At 41.8% G+C, this 13,800-nt stretch overlaps 1 protein-coding gene across 3 annotated transcripts in view; it reads right to left on the bottom strand.

The window, feature by feature from the left end:
* Positions 1 to 13,800, bottom strand: part of ccdc102a (coiled-coil domain containing 102A) — a 105,961-nt gene that overhangs the window by 20,140 nt on the left and 72,021 nt on the right. For all 3 annotated transcript variants that reach the window (XM_031292729.2, XM_035999883.1, XM_035999882.1), the window contains 3 exons: positions 13,636 to 13,744; positions 6,708 to 6,824; positions 5,146 to 5,355 (listed from right to left, as the gene is read on the bottom strand). In XM_031292729.2, coding sequence (XP_031148589.1) covers positions 5,146 to 5,355; positions 6,708 to 6,824; positions 13,636 to 13,744 — 436 coding nt within the window. The remainder of the gene's footprint in view (positions 1 to 5,145; positions 5,356 to 6,707; positions 6,825 to 13,635; positions 13,745 to 13,800) is intronic.

Here is a 13,800-nt window from a genome sequence, read left to right as displayed (position 1 = left end):
GAAAACGTTTGGAACTCATCCTCTTTCTTCTTTTTTTTATCCACCACAGGTCGTTTTAAGGTTACCTCACAAACAGATGTTATCTCATTAGTTGTGCACTGGAAGGTCACAAACAAAAAAAAAAAAGTCAACTTGAACTTTGAGTGCAGCAGCATGGTGTAAAATCCCTCCAGAGCTCAACGTCCAAGGTAGTGCTGGTGTGAGGTCCAACGTCCTCTCTGCAGAGCCATCCTGTCATTGACCGTGTGTAGAGAGCCTAATGCTACAACTTGCTCCGCTATTGAGGCCACGTCCACACGTACCAAAACGATCTTTGTTTCCCCTGTCTTCCCTGGCATCGTTTCAAAAATAGTTGCGTCCAAACTAAGCCACAAGGGTGCCGTTTTTCGAATTTTTTTCACCCTGGGACCAGGTTTCTAAAAAGTGCTTCTTCAGGCAGTGCGTTTACAATCGGCCAAAACATGTGCGTTTGCACCAAAAAGCGTTTCCGTGTGGATGGTTTTGGTTGATGCAATCAAGGAACGCCTAGTCCTTGTGTGCTTTATACCCAAAAATAGACAGGTATTGTGTCCAAAATACTTAGCTTGTTGTTAGAAGAAAAACAAATTATGCTTAGAACGGTTTTGCTTCAGTTTCTTTGTTAATCCATTTGCATCCGGACTGCTGTTTTAGTATTTCTTTCTTTCATGTGTTAATCATGAAAGCGGAGTGACCTTGCAAAGAGCACAGGAAGTATCCCTGAGGGCAGAGCGCATAATGTGGAGGAGATGCCGGGCCTGACCAGAGATAAGAAGAAAGCTACTGATTGCATGAACCGAATAACTAACTTGACTCCCAACTCCTTTAAAAAGACACTGTTGTGAACAATCTTCAGTCACTTTCTGAAGTGCTGTAAACTGACTCTACTTGCTGCAAGTCAACAAGCATTTAAGAGAACTCCAGTGATTTTGTCCATTCTTTGAGAAATAATTATCCTAACACCTGTTTTGCATAGCTTGGTTTTCATGATTAGTGAAATGAACCGACAATTGCAAATGTCAAGTATTGATGCGATCATGGGTGGCAAAAACGCCGATAATGATACATTTTAGAGCGACCAAGTTGGGGAAGAAAAAGCCTTGTTACATCATAATCATCATTAACGTCACAGAGTTTGAACCAAAATGTATCTTTTAGTTGTGGGGGAAAAAGTTTTGTCTATATAAAACCAAAAATATTTTAAGACAGGACTCCTATCTTTCACTTCCTACTTCCTGTACTAATGCAATGTTAAAATCTGAAAAATGTCTTCCTCAGCTATACCATTGAGTGACTAATAAATAAAACATAATGCAGGGCTGCAAGTGAATCTGATGTGAGCTCCAATGTGAGACAATGAAAATGTGTCACAAATTGTTATTTTGTCCTTTCTGTCAATTTTGTTCAGCCATGCTGGTTTCTTCTGCCTCTATCAGCACATCACCTTGTATTCTTGTTGTTTCTTTATCTTTTTCCTCTCTTCATCCTTTCCTCTTCCATCTTCTTTTTCATCATACTTATCCTCCTACCTCTGAGACTGTGAGCTAATTCGCCCTGTTGCTTTTCTGCTCAAACATAATGTTTGGAATAATTATTCTCTCCCCCTTTGAAAAGTTAGAATTTTTTACCAGTGTGTGTGTGTGTGTGTGTGTGTGTGACTAAAGCATTAAATGAACCTGAGAGCTTCATAAATAACTCTGTAGGACAGGTGGTAGTGGAGGGCAACGCATTGACCAACACTTACTTATTATCTGCCAGTGCATGGCCGTGCCACACAACCTGCTGCTAATGGAGCCATTTAAGAAGTTCATCACACACACACACACACACACACACGCACACGCACACGCACACGCACACGCACACGCACACGCACACGCACACACACAGAAGCTGAATACAAAACACAGTGCTATTTTGTTTTGCTCTTTAGGTCCACATGGTGGATCACATCTGCCCACAGAGTTATCCATTCCCATTAATCACACCAATATTCACGGACATTTGGACTGCTCAAGTTGGCAAGAGGCAACACGATGAGTTGACCTCAGGTCAAGGTAACCCTCAGGACTGGAGAAAACAACTTCAGTCATAACTGTAACACAGTCATCATGGGTCAACATTTTGCATGAAACATATCTACAAACTGCTTATCCATATTTTCAAGCAACAGAAATGTCTAGTTATCTCAAGAGATTAAACACAGTAGCTCCTCCTGACTGCCGGAGAGGTGCATGTTGGGTCAACAACCCCACCTGGTGACCATAGGTGTCATAACAAGACATCTACTTTGATTTTATGTTATTGAATCTCCAGGTATTTTAATATTCCATGTTAGTATGGGTTATTATCAATAACTTTCTATTTAAATTAACTTTATTTCCCTTTTTAAATGCTGTTCTAGTGCATTTATTTGCCTTATGTGAAGCACAGCCGGTAACACTTTACTTAAAAGGGGTATGCATAAGACTGACATGACACCATCATAACTATAATGACACCGGTCATGAGTCTTTATGAATATTTGTGATTTTTAGATTATGACACTTCGAATGTAAAGTAAGCATTGTTTGAAATGTTTGCGTTATGACAACTTGACATTAAGAAAGATAATATAACCCAGGGCTGGACTGGCCAACTGGCATACGGGCATTTTCCCGGTGGGCCGACGCACATTTGGGCCGAAATCACCGATATAATTTATAGGCCTTTTTTTTTTAGCCACGCCGGCCCATAAAGAACTGACAGCGGCCCATTGCTTAATTTTCTTTATTGGCACTGGCCGGACCCAATCAAATCCAGGAACCCCCTTCCCCACTCCCCGGACCTGAGACACGAGCTGTAATAGTTATGCTTATGCTGGAAGTTTAGCTTCCACGTTAATATGGACAAACAACCACCAAAGCGCAAGGGAGGTGCAGAGAAATTTCGGGAGAGAAAGTTTAAGAATCTACAGGAGGATGCCTCAAAAGGTGCCAACATTTCTGACATGTTTGGGGCTGTAGTAGCTGCTTCGACATCGGCATTACCTGAAGTAGAGGAAGGAGGAGAGGTGGCTGGCTATACAGAGAAGCAGAAACAACATCATGACAGGGAAGAAGATGAGGAGGAGGAGAGTGACCATGACAGGGCCATGGGAGCGAGTGAGGAAAAAATGGAAAAGAGAGTAGTTGACAATGTAGGCAAATTAACATGGACTCTCAGGAAGGGAGGGAGGCTGTGTGTGTGTGTGTGTGTGTGTGTGTGTTCTTGTTTAACTATATTTGTGGGGTCCAGGATTAGGGTTAGAATTAGGTTATGGTTAGGGTTAGGGTAAGGGTTACGTTTAGGCATTTAGTTGTGATGGTTAAGGTTAGGGTAAGGGGCCACGGAATGCATTATGTCAACGACAGGTCCCCACAAAGATAGTGAAACACACTTGTGTGTGTGTGTGTGTGTGTGTGTGTGTGTGTGTGTGCGTTATGTGCGCCTCACGTCATAATGACAACAAGTAGTTTGGCTGTAACGTTAAAGTTAGTGGCTGTCAGGTAACCTAACTGCTTAAGCTTACATTGAAAATGCTAGCAGTTGGCCTGTTGGGTAGCTGAAAAGTCTGTGTGATCTATAAAATCAGTGTTGATACAAGCATCAGTGTTCCTTAAATTGCTTAATTAGCTAATGTTATTCAGTAGCACTGCAAAGCCAAAGTTGCTTCGTGGAATGCCAGTACCATTTTAACTATTTTAACTATTGTAATGTTTAGCTAGCCTTTTCTGTCCTTGTTTCACGTGACTGTTGACTGAGTAAGCTTACACTGCTTCTCTTGTATTGGTGCTCTTTTTTAAATTTTTTATTTAGAATGAATTAATGATTTAAGTGTAAGATAAACAGATAAGTCTTGAGACCCCTCTTGAATGATCCAAAAACTATCACATGAATGCAGAAGACTAGGCAACTCATATCATAGAATGCACGCATATTTTAAGAGGACTGTCTGCAGGGAATGTGTCTGACCAATCACGGTGGGTGTGGGCTGCCTGGGCCAAAAATTTTGTTGCCGATTTTTTGTCCCAGTCCAGCCCTGATATAACCATGTCATAAATATGCCATAGCAGACCTAATTATCAAACTCAAAGACACTATATAGCTTTATGTGTTAATGTTACATTAAACTGTCATTAAGTTGTTGGTTTTTTACATTGGCTGTCATGAGACCATTATAATTGTGTCATTAATATTTTTCCTTGACCTCAAGTAAAGTGAAACAATGTGGATTTGTCATAAAGACGTCATAAAGTTTGATTACACTGTCAAATGCTTTTATAACGGTGTCAAGAATAATTCCTCTGAGTGGAAACAGAGGAACAGGACATTTGCCATTCCTTGAATTTGTCTGATTATTTCAGCGTTGGCCCTTATCGTCAAGTTCCCGAATCTCGACGTCTCTCCAGTGAGATATTTTATATTGCTGTCTTCGTGTAAATCGCCCTTCTTCTTCACCGTTGTGTGTGTGTGTGTGTGTGTGTGTATGTGTGTGTGTGTGTGTGTGTGTACATCAGTGTGTCGCAGTGTGACAGTGAACATCAATCTGTTCAGTGGTAGTGATGCCCAAAGCCCTGGCTGGGGTTGAAGATGATTCTACTATCAATCAACCTGTGTGTGTGTGTGTGTGTGTATCCAGTGTCTTAATTCCTTGCCCTGTTTCTCCTTCTCTGTCTGGATCAATACCATCTTTTCAACACTATACACTAAACACAATCAATCTCTCTCTTTTCACACACACACACACACACACACACACACACACACACACACACACACACACACACACACAGCTGACAGTGTTTTGGAAAGACAAGTTCAGGGCACAATCTCCTGACATGTAAAGAGATCTCATCAGTGTGTATGTATTAGTGTAGTAAGAAAAATGATTGTGGAATTTAAAAGGATAATTCCGGTTTATTACAATTTAGGTTACTTTGTCGAGGACAATGTTGTGATAGCTAATAGAAACTAATAATAGACAAAACTATGAAAATAAGACCCAAGTTGTAATAAAGCGGAATTTTCCTTCAATGGCTTAATAGTTTCAAGACCTGAATTAAAGGATGGACGACAGCATGGTGAAGCACTGGGATGTGTGCCCACCTTGTTTCTCTCAAACAGCTCGCTCTGGATGGCCTTGAGGTCGATGTCGAGTGCCGAGGCAGCCTGCCGGCGCTTCTTGGCCAGTTGCTCCTCCAGGTCTTCAGCCTGAGCTCGCAGCTTCTTGTTGTCCCTCTCCAGGGCAAGTTTCTCCGTCTCCAAGCGCTCCCTGCGCCCCCACTCCGCAGCGTTCTCCACCTGCAGCCTCTCCATCTGACGGAGACACCACAGAGACACAGTGTACACAGAAGGATCTCAGGATATCTGTGTCCCAACCGGCACCGAGGTTTCTGCCTTTCTGAAGGACGTTTTCCCACTGTCACACTGAATGCTTGATCTTGAGGGGGGGGGAAGCATTACTGCACTGACATTTATGAGTTGAAAGTAAAGTCTGATGCACTCTAACCACATCAGTCTCCACGGTGCAGCTATTGCTATCGCCTGTTACTGCAGCAGTGGAGTAGTTATCTGCCTGTCGTCCACTGAGCTTTTTTGTGCCACGCTGCCCAGTGACATTTTAAGAGGCCCTATTATGCTTCTTTTTGTGTATGTAATAAATGTATAAAGTACAAAAAAAACAAACACATTTCACTCCAAATGGAGCTTTCTCTCTCAAGACAGCACTTTTTCTCAACTGCCTGAAACGCCTCGCCCACATTCCTGTTTGAAATTCCGCAATTAGTGATGACACTGATTGAGAAAGCCGGCCCAGTTTTTCATCAGTGCCGCCCATAGGTGCTGCCTGAGCAAGCACAGCCCACCCTGTGGTTTGTTTGAATTTGGTTGACCAATCACAACAGAGTGGGCCAGCTGACCAATAATCTTTTCGGGAAGGCGGGCCAAGAGCTCATATTGTACATTTTATTTCCAAATTGTATATATTTTTAAATATTGCTAGTGTATTATTCTATTATTATTTCATGTATATTTTTTCCTATTATTTAATGTTTACTCTGTATGTGTGCTGTGTGTCTGAAATTTTTGCTGCTGCAATGTTATTTCCCATTTTTTTGGGATCAATAAAAAATCTATCTATCTATCTATCTATCTATCTATCTATCTATCTATAGAGTGTTTCCGGCAGGGGAGCTTAATCATTGGGCAGTATAAGAAACATAGTATGTTTTTTAAACATCAAAGCATGTAAACCTATTCTAGCAGACCCCTTGAGTAAAAATATGATGCTAAAAATGTGTATAATAGGGGCTCTTTAAGCGTAACAATGCTGGGCTGCATAGACATATTTTAAATGAAATGTAAATGTTGTAGTGGGTGACCATGCCCTAATGCAGGAGAATGCTAGAAATGACAATATACGTATACTGGTAGTTTTCTTAAAAGGCTAACAATCTAACTGGGACATTCAGGAAAAAAAGAAATTGGCTCAAAAGGTTGATCCATTGCTTTGTTTTATACATAACAAATGACACGGAATAAAGCTAAAAAAAGAATGCTAATACAATGCTGACATTGTTTCTGTACCATCAGCCCACACTCATGCTCTTTCTTCCTTCATGCTGCCGTTAACTACTCCTCTCTCTCTCTCTGCTCCCCAGTCTCCTCACCTCAGTACGTAGATCAGCTAGTTTCTTGTCCATACTGGTTCGGGCTCCCAGTTCGTCCTCCAAGTCTTCAGATATGCGGCCGAGTTCATCCTGGTGCATTTCCTTCAGCAGGTTCAGCTACATGGTGTTAGGAATGGGGGGAAGAATCAGAATACTTTATTGATCATCTCCAGGAAATTGTTAAGTTGCAGTTGCTCACAGTCAAAATTGTACTAAAAAAAATAAGATTAAGAAAAAAGTAAACATAGTACCATAGCTACAGTAAGAAATACAAATGTTAAGTACATTTATAAAAGTGAGATTAGGTTCAACAGTAAGATTAAGGTTGAAAAGATTGTTTCTAAAACAATGGATTGTACAAATTCTATTGTAGTGCAGTGTGAACATAAATACAGTACGAACATAAAAAATACAGTGTGAATATCTTTAATCTAGCCCTTTAAGTTCATGTTTGTGAGAAAACACTGCCGGACAACACATTTGCTAGAAGCCAAGGAGGACACGCACTATAACTTTATACTTAATAATAATAAATTAATTAAATTAATAATAAATAATTAATAATTTATACTTAAAAAATCCCGTAAGGGAAATTACAATGTTTTCACTCTGTTGTCATTATACACATTACACCAGGCCTGAATTACACACACATGCTCAGTACCTCTACATGCACTAATGGAGAGATGTCAGAGTGGGGGGGTGGGGGGGGGGCTGCAGCTGTCGATGGACAGGCGCCCCGAGCAGTTGGCGGTTCGGTGCCTTGCTCAAGAGCACCTTGGCAGTGCCCAGGAGATGAACTGGCACCTCTCCAGCTTACCAGTCCACCACCATACTTTGGTCCGTATGGGGACTGTAATCAACGTATCCTTTTGTTTGCATCTGGCATTTTTGTCCTACATCATGGGGCCGTTTACCATTAGCTACATTAATCTGCTTCCTTAGAAGCCAAAATTCAAGTGGGCAAACCTTTTTTTATCCCTCCTTGTTCTTATCTGATCATTGCATCTCTGCCTCCATCTCATCTGCCTCCTCTCCACCTTCAGCACTTCACCCTATCATGCTTTCATCTCCATTGCTTCTACCCCGCTTATCTTCAAAACACACACCATCACCATCTACACATCTCTCATATGTTCTGACCTATCCCCTCCTTTATTTCCCTTTGCTTTTTATTTATTTATTTTTTTAAATCAAACTGATTTTGTCATTCAGTGAGCCTTTCCATAAGACCTGTGTTTGCTGTGTCCTTATGTCTCTCCTCTCTGCAGGCCTGGACTGCCCCCGAGTGGTGGAACACTGCCAAAACTGTTTTAAGGTTTCTGTCCAGAGGCCTTAAGCCTAAAGCCCACACTCTATGGGTGCCACTTTGGCAGTGGTGAAAGAAGTATTCAGATCGTTTACTTAAGTAAAAATACTAATACCACACTGTAAAAAAAAGTAAAAGATCTGCATTGAAAATGTTACTTAAGTAAACGTATGTAAGTATCATGAGGAAAACGTACTTAAAGTATTAAAAGTAAAACGTACTCAATGCAGAAAAATCCTCCCATTTTAGAAAGTGTAAAGATCCAAACAGGTGTGTGTTTAATGGTCTAATCATTTCAGCTGGACTTGTAGGCCGTTATATTGCTAGGTAGTTAAATTTAGAATATAACATCAGATTTTATAAACGACATGTGTTTTGTGTGCAGAAATCTTAATGTGTAAAGTAACTATTAACTGAAGCTGTCAGATGAATGGAGTGGAGTAAAAAGTACAATATTTCTCTCTGAAATGTAGCGGAGAAGTAGAAAGTGGAATGAAAAGAAAAGACTCAAGTAAAGTACAAGTATCTCAACATTTGTACGCAAGTACAGTACTTGAGTTAATGTACTTTGTAACATTCCACCACTGCACTTTGGGTATCTGACAAAAAGGAACTTAACAGCACATTGGGATATTTTGAGGACATATGAAGATCTTTTATTTCAAAATAGATATTAAAGGTGATCTTAGCACCAGAAGAAGGAATAGAAGGGACATGTATTTCTGTCCGTGTGAGGCAGGTTTAAAGCATTATTTTGTAAAACTATATCAGAGAACTACAGATGTTGTATCCCATCCTAGCGTATAAAAATCTACTTTTCTTTCTACATGCTACTGTATTCTGTTCTTAATTCTTCTCATTCATTTTTATAGTAAGTAGATTGAGAACAACTTCTCATTCGCAACGACGACCTGTCACATTCACACAGTTACCCATTCATACCTGGAAGCTGCCCGGTACAACCGCGGTCTGATCTGCTGGCCACTGAGCAGCTCCACTGGAGCGGTTGGAGGTTAAGGGCCTTGCTCAAGGGCACCTCAGTGGTGGTAATGAGGGAGGGACAAGCGCTGCTCTTTCACTTTCCCCACCCAGATTTTATCCTTCCGGTCAAGCTCGCTTCTTAACCTCTAGGCCACCATTGCCCTGTTAGCTCATATTCATTAGACCTGTGAACATGTCTGAACAGCCGCTCACTACAAAGATCTTTCATTTGGACATTTTGCATGGACATCCCTGGACTAGTAAGGGCAAATGTATTATGTTTGATTCATTTAGCTTTTATTTTGTCTTCATTTTATTTATTTTTTTCAACAGGTTACAGTGTAATATTTGCTGGCTCAGCGCAAATTACTCCTTAATGTTTAAGGGGGGAGGAAAAAACTGCTAAGTTAAAAAACATATTGTCATACAAAAACTGCAGGCAGGTTTACTGGTCTCCCTTCAGAGGAAAGACTTTGTTAGTTATATAATTTTAGGCGAGGCTGAAGACTCTGTCCATTTTATGTCTTATTTGAGGATTTTAGGGCTATATTTTGAGCCTTCTGTCCCTCTTCTCTGATGACTTCTCCTGGTCGGAACCTTTGTGTGTGTGTGTGTGTGTGTGTGTGTGTGTGTGTGTGTGTGTGTGCAGAGCCAGGCAGAGGAAACACAGTTCTTTCTCACAGATGTTTCACCACTGTAACTGTATAAAGTTTTGGTGAGTCAATGTGGGCTGCCCTAGCCTATCCCAAAAATGGAGCATGGGGTGGGTCAGTGGCATAAAGATTTTTAAAGAGAACCTGCTTATCAGAAAGGCACTGGCTGGGTTAGGGTATTTCGGAACCCGGTGACTTCCCCACGCGTCCAACGACTACACAGTTGAAATGGAAGCCAAAGGCAATGCATGGGCCGGTGCATGTCAGTCAAGAGTTCTCCCTACCATATGTCACTGAACCCCTTTGTCTAAAGGAGGGGTCGAGAGAGAAGGAGAGAGTTGAGCTCCTCTTGGTTAGAGAGGGTTGGAGGGGAGAGAGGGGGGGGGAGAAAGAGAGAGAGAGAGAGAGAGAGAGAGAGAGAGAGAGAGAGAGAGAGAGAGAGAGAGACATTTGACACTAGTGATTTCACTGTACAGTATATTGATATATTGTTGTATATGTTTTTCTTTTTGTTGTGTAAATGTATATATTTTGGTTTACTCAATGAATTCTATGTATGCATTTCTTCTCACATTATTATCCTTGATGCTCTGGCAACAGTGTTATTTCTGACATTCCAATAAAGCAATTTGAATTGAATTGAGAGAGAGAGAGAGAGAGAGAGAGAGAGAGAGAGAGAGAGAGAGAGAGAGAGAGCGAGAGAGAGAGAGAGAGAGAAAGTTGAGCTTTTCTGCCTACAAAAGCAAGAGAGAGAGAGAGAGAGAGAGAGAGAGAGCGAGAGAGAGAGAAAGTTGAGCTTTTCTGCCTACAAAAGCAAGAGAGAGAGAGAGAGAGAATGAGTTGAGCATTTCTGTCTAGAAAAGCGAGCGAGAGAGAGAGAGAGAGAGAGAGAGAGAGAGAGAGAGAGAGAGAGAGAGAGAGAGAGAGAGAGAGAGAGAGAGAGAGAGAGAGAGAGAGAGAGAGAAAAGAGGGGGAATGGGGGAGGAAAGGAGGGGATTTCTGACTGGTTGTAATGAGAAGGGTTCTGAGCTTTACAAGCTTTTGGAGAGACTGGTTATTGAGAGAAGCGGTCTGAGCCGAGCTAGTGAGGTCAATCTTATTTCTTTTGTGGTTTGCTCTTCTTTTAAAGTTGAGAAGATCAAGAATCCTCTTTTGCTGTGTCCTCGTCTTTTAAAGTGGAGTCAAGCAATCCTTGATGCTGAAAATTGATACAGATAACTCAAAACTGATTGAACGTTCTCAGACATCATCAACCAGTGTGTCAGAGAAGCATGGATGGCTGGAACACTTCTGTCTGTGCTGTAAGACTCTTGGCAACCAGAGAAGAACGGTAAAAAAATAAAAGTTTAGTGACATGCAGGCCTCTGCGTTAAACGAGGTGCCTCCCCGCTGCCAGCTAGCGCTACAGTTTTAGTAGCTTGGTTCAGATTTATTGAAGAAATATAAATGCGTTCCAAATCCCTGAGACCAATAGAATCAGACCAAACCTGAATCGAAATCAAAGTCCAGCTGCAGATGAATGAAAACCATCTCTCTCCCAACATGAAAGGTTTCCCTGACTCAAGCTGCACAAGTGGCAAACACAATCACAAACAAATCTAAGTGTAAATGGTATCCGGTCAGAGTTGTGGAGAAGGTGCAGCCATGCTAGCAGCTCAGCTCTGAGGCACAGTGGCACTTTGAGTAGTGGCTGGGTATAGTTCAACATTTTTCAATACCGGTACATACAGTCATGTGAAAAAATTAGGACACCCATGCTAAAGTTGACTAAAAAGAGGAATAAAAAAATCATCTTTTGGAAAGTGATCTTAATGCCTTAATTAAAAAAATGAGGAAAAATCCAATCTTTAAGGACACCAGTTTTCTTTGTGAATGAATAATGTAGCTTCAATAAATAAATGTTCTTCCTTAAAATACAGGGGGCATAAGTAAGTACACCCATATGTTAAATTCCCATAGAGGCAGGCAGATTTTTATTTTTAAAGGCCAGTTATTTCATGGATCCAGGATACTATGCATCCTGATAAAGTTCCCGTGGCCTTTGGAATTAAAATAGCCCCACATCATCACATACCCTACACCATACCTAGAGATTGGCATGGGGTACTTTCCATAAAATCATCTCTCAATGGAAATCAAACCAGGCTAACTGAAATAAAACCATGCCAATCTCTAGGTATGGTGAAGGGTATGTGATGATGTGGGGCTATTTTAATTCCAAAGGCCAAGGGAACTTTATCAGGATGCATAGTATCCTGGATCCATGAAATAACTGGCCTTTATCTTATCTCATCTGTATCTTTTTTTCGATATTTTTGGTAGAAGCGGAGGCATGTCATTCCCCCTCTCTCTCCCCTTTCCTGTCTTAAGCTGTCCTGTCAATAAAGGCCTAAAAATGGCAAAAAAATAATCTTAAAAAAAAAAGATCTTGGTAGAAGCATGCTGCATGCTTATTGGCTCACTGACCCTGATGAGATTAACTCCTGAGGTATTAAAAGTGGGTATTGAATGACGATACTCAATACTTCAGAGGCAATTCGGTCTGTCCCTAAAATGTATTGAATTAGGTACCCAGCCCTAGCGTTGAGCTAAAAGCATCCAGCATGTCTACCATTCCTGTAGGTGGTCTGAACAATCTGCAGCTGAACATAAGCAAGAAGGAGCTGACTGTGGATTTATGCAGGAATATAAGCCTTATCTGACCCCTGAATCCATCCAGGGGGAGGATGTAGAGGTGGTTCACTCCTATAAATACCTCGGCATGGCAGGCTGGGAACACACGGGGCCCTCTGCAAGAAGGGCCAGAGCCAGCTCTACTTCCTGTGGAGGCTCAGAGGCTTCAACGGTAAATTAAGACAACAGCTACTGTTTGGGAATTCAAAGTAGTCTGGGCTCTATCTGAACCAGGGTTGTAGTACTCGAGTCTGGTGTTGGACTTGAGTCCAGACTCAAGACGTTTTTTCTACGGTCTCGGACTCGCTGGTATTTGGACTTGGACTTGTCTCAGTCTCGGTCTCTGCCACTGGTCTTGCCAAATATGGCTTTTGGTCTTGACTGAGTCCAGGTGTCTTTATGTTCATAATAATATTGGAGGGAAAGTGAAACACAGCTTGGACGGGGATGTTGTTCGGCTTTTCACGAGTTTAGACTGCTAGCTAACGCTACGCCGACGTTTGCTAACGTTAGTGCAACAGCGTAAGCCTAGCCTGCTAGGTAAATTATTACGACTGCCTTCGGAGTTTCCTATATCTGCGTCCACGTTGTCAACATAAGACCTGTGGTGTTAGTGCTCCTTTTGTACCATCATTTTATTGAATAAAATGTTAAGCTTCGCTCCTATGAGATGGGTGGGTTTTTGTTATGTTACACACAAAGCTAACTGGCTATAGTTAGCGTGTACGTATGCTAGCGGACATTAGCTAACGTTGCATGCCAGCCAGCAACTTCGGCAGTAGTTTCGGCGAGCTAACCACGACAGTATTGTCGCCCACAATCAATCTCTGCTGCTAAAAGCAGTCAACCTGCGGTGATCTTTGAAATGGAGACACACATATAGTGCCTTTTCCCGGAGATCCTGGCCATTCTTTTTTTCTGTGCCGGATTCGGTCTTGACTCAGACTCGAACCTTTTTGGTCTTGTATTGGACTCAAACCTCTTTGGACTCGGTCTTGACTTGGTCTCGACTAGTCCTGGTCTTGGACTTGTCTTGGACTCGACAAAGGTGGTCTTGACTACAGCCCTGATCTGAACTGAAACAATAGCCCTGCAGTCAGTTGTAACATTAAAGCACAAAAGGTTGAACGAGTGGCCGTATTTGATCCCACACTACATACTGATATTGTTTGTGGAACCAACATGTAGGCGAACAGAAAGCAGAGGATGCTGTTTCATGCTACAGCAGTGACCTGATGTCTATCTGAGCTCAGTAGAATCCACTCAGACATATTCATTCTGACTGGCACAGTGGCGGTCATGGATGTCTCACCTGTTTGAGGGCCTCCTGTTTGGTCTTGCTGAGCTCCTCATATTTACATTTCCACTGAGCGAGTTCAGCCTCCAGCCTCTCGATGCTCTTACTCAGTGCAAGCTTGTCTCTGGGGAAGACACAAAGACACAACACACATTAGTGGTTCCCAACACTCAATCATGC

The sequence above is a fragment of the Sander lucioperca genome, chromosome 3 (assembly GCF_008315115.2).
Source record: "Sander lucioperca isolate FBNREF2018 chromosome 3, SLUC_FBN_1.2, whole genome shotgun sequence".
Lineage (NCBI taxonomy): Eukaryota > Metazoa > Chordata > Actinopteri > Perciformes > Percidae > Sander > Sander lucioperca.
This window is presented reverse-complemented; position numbering and strand designations above follow the sequence as displayed.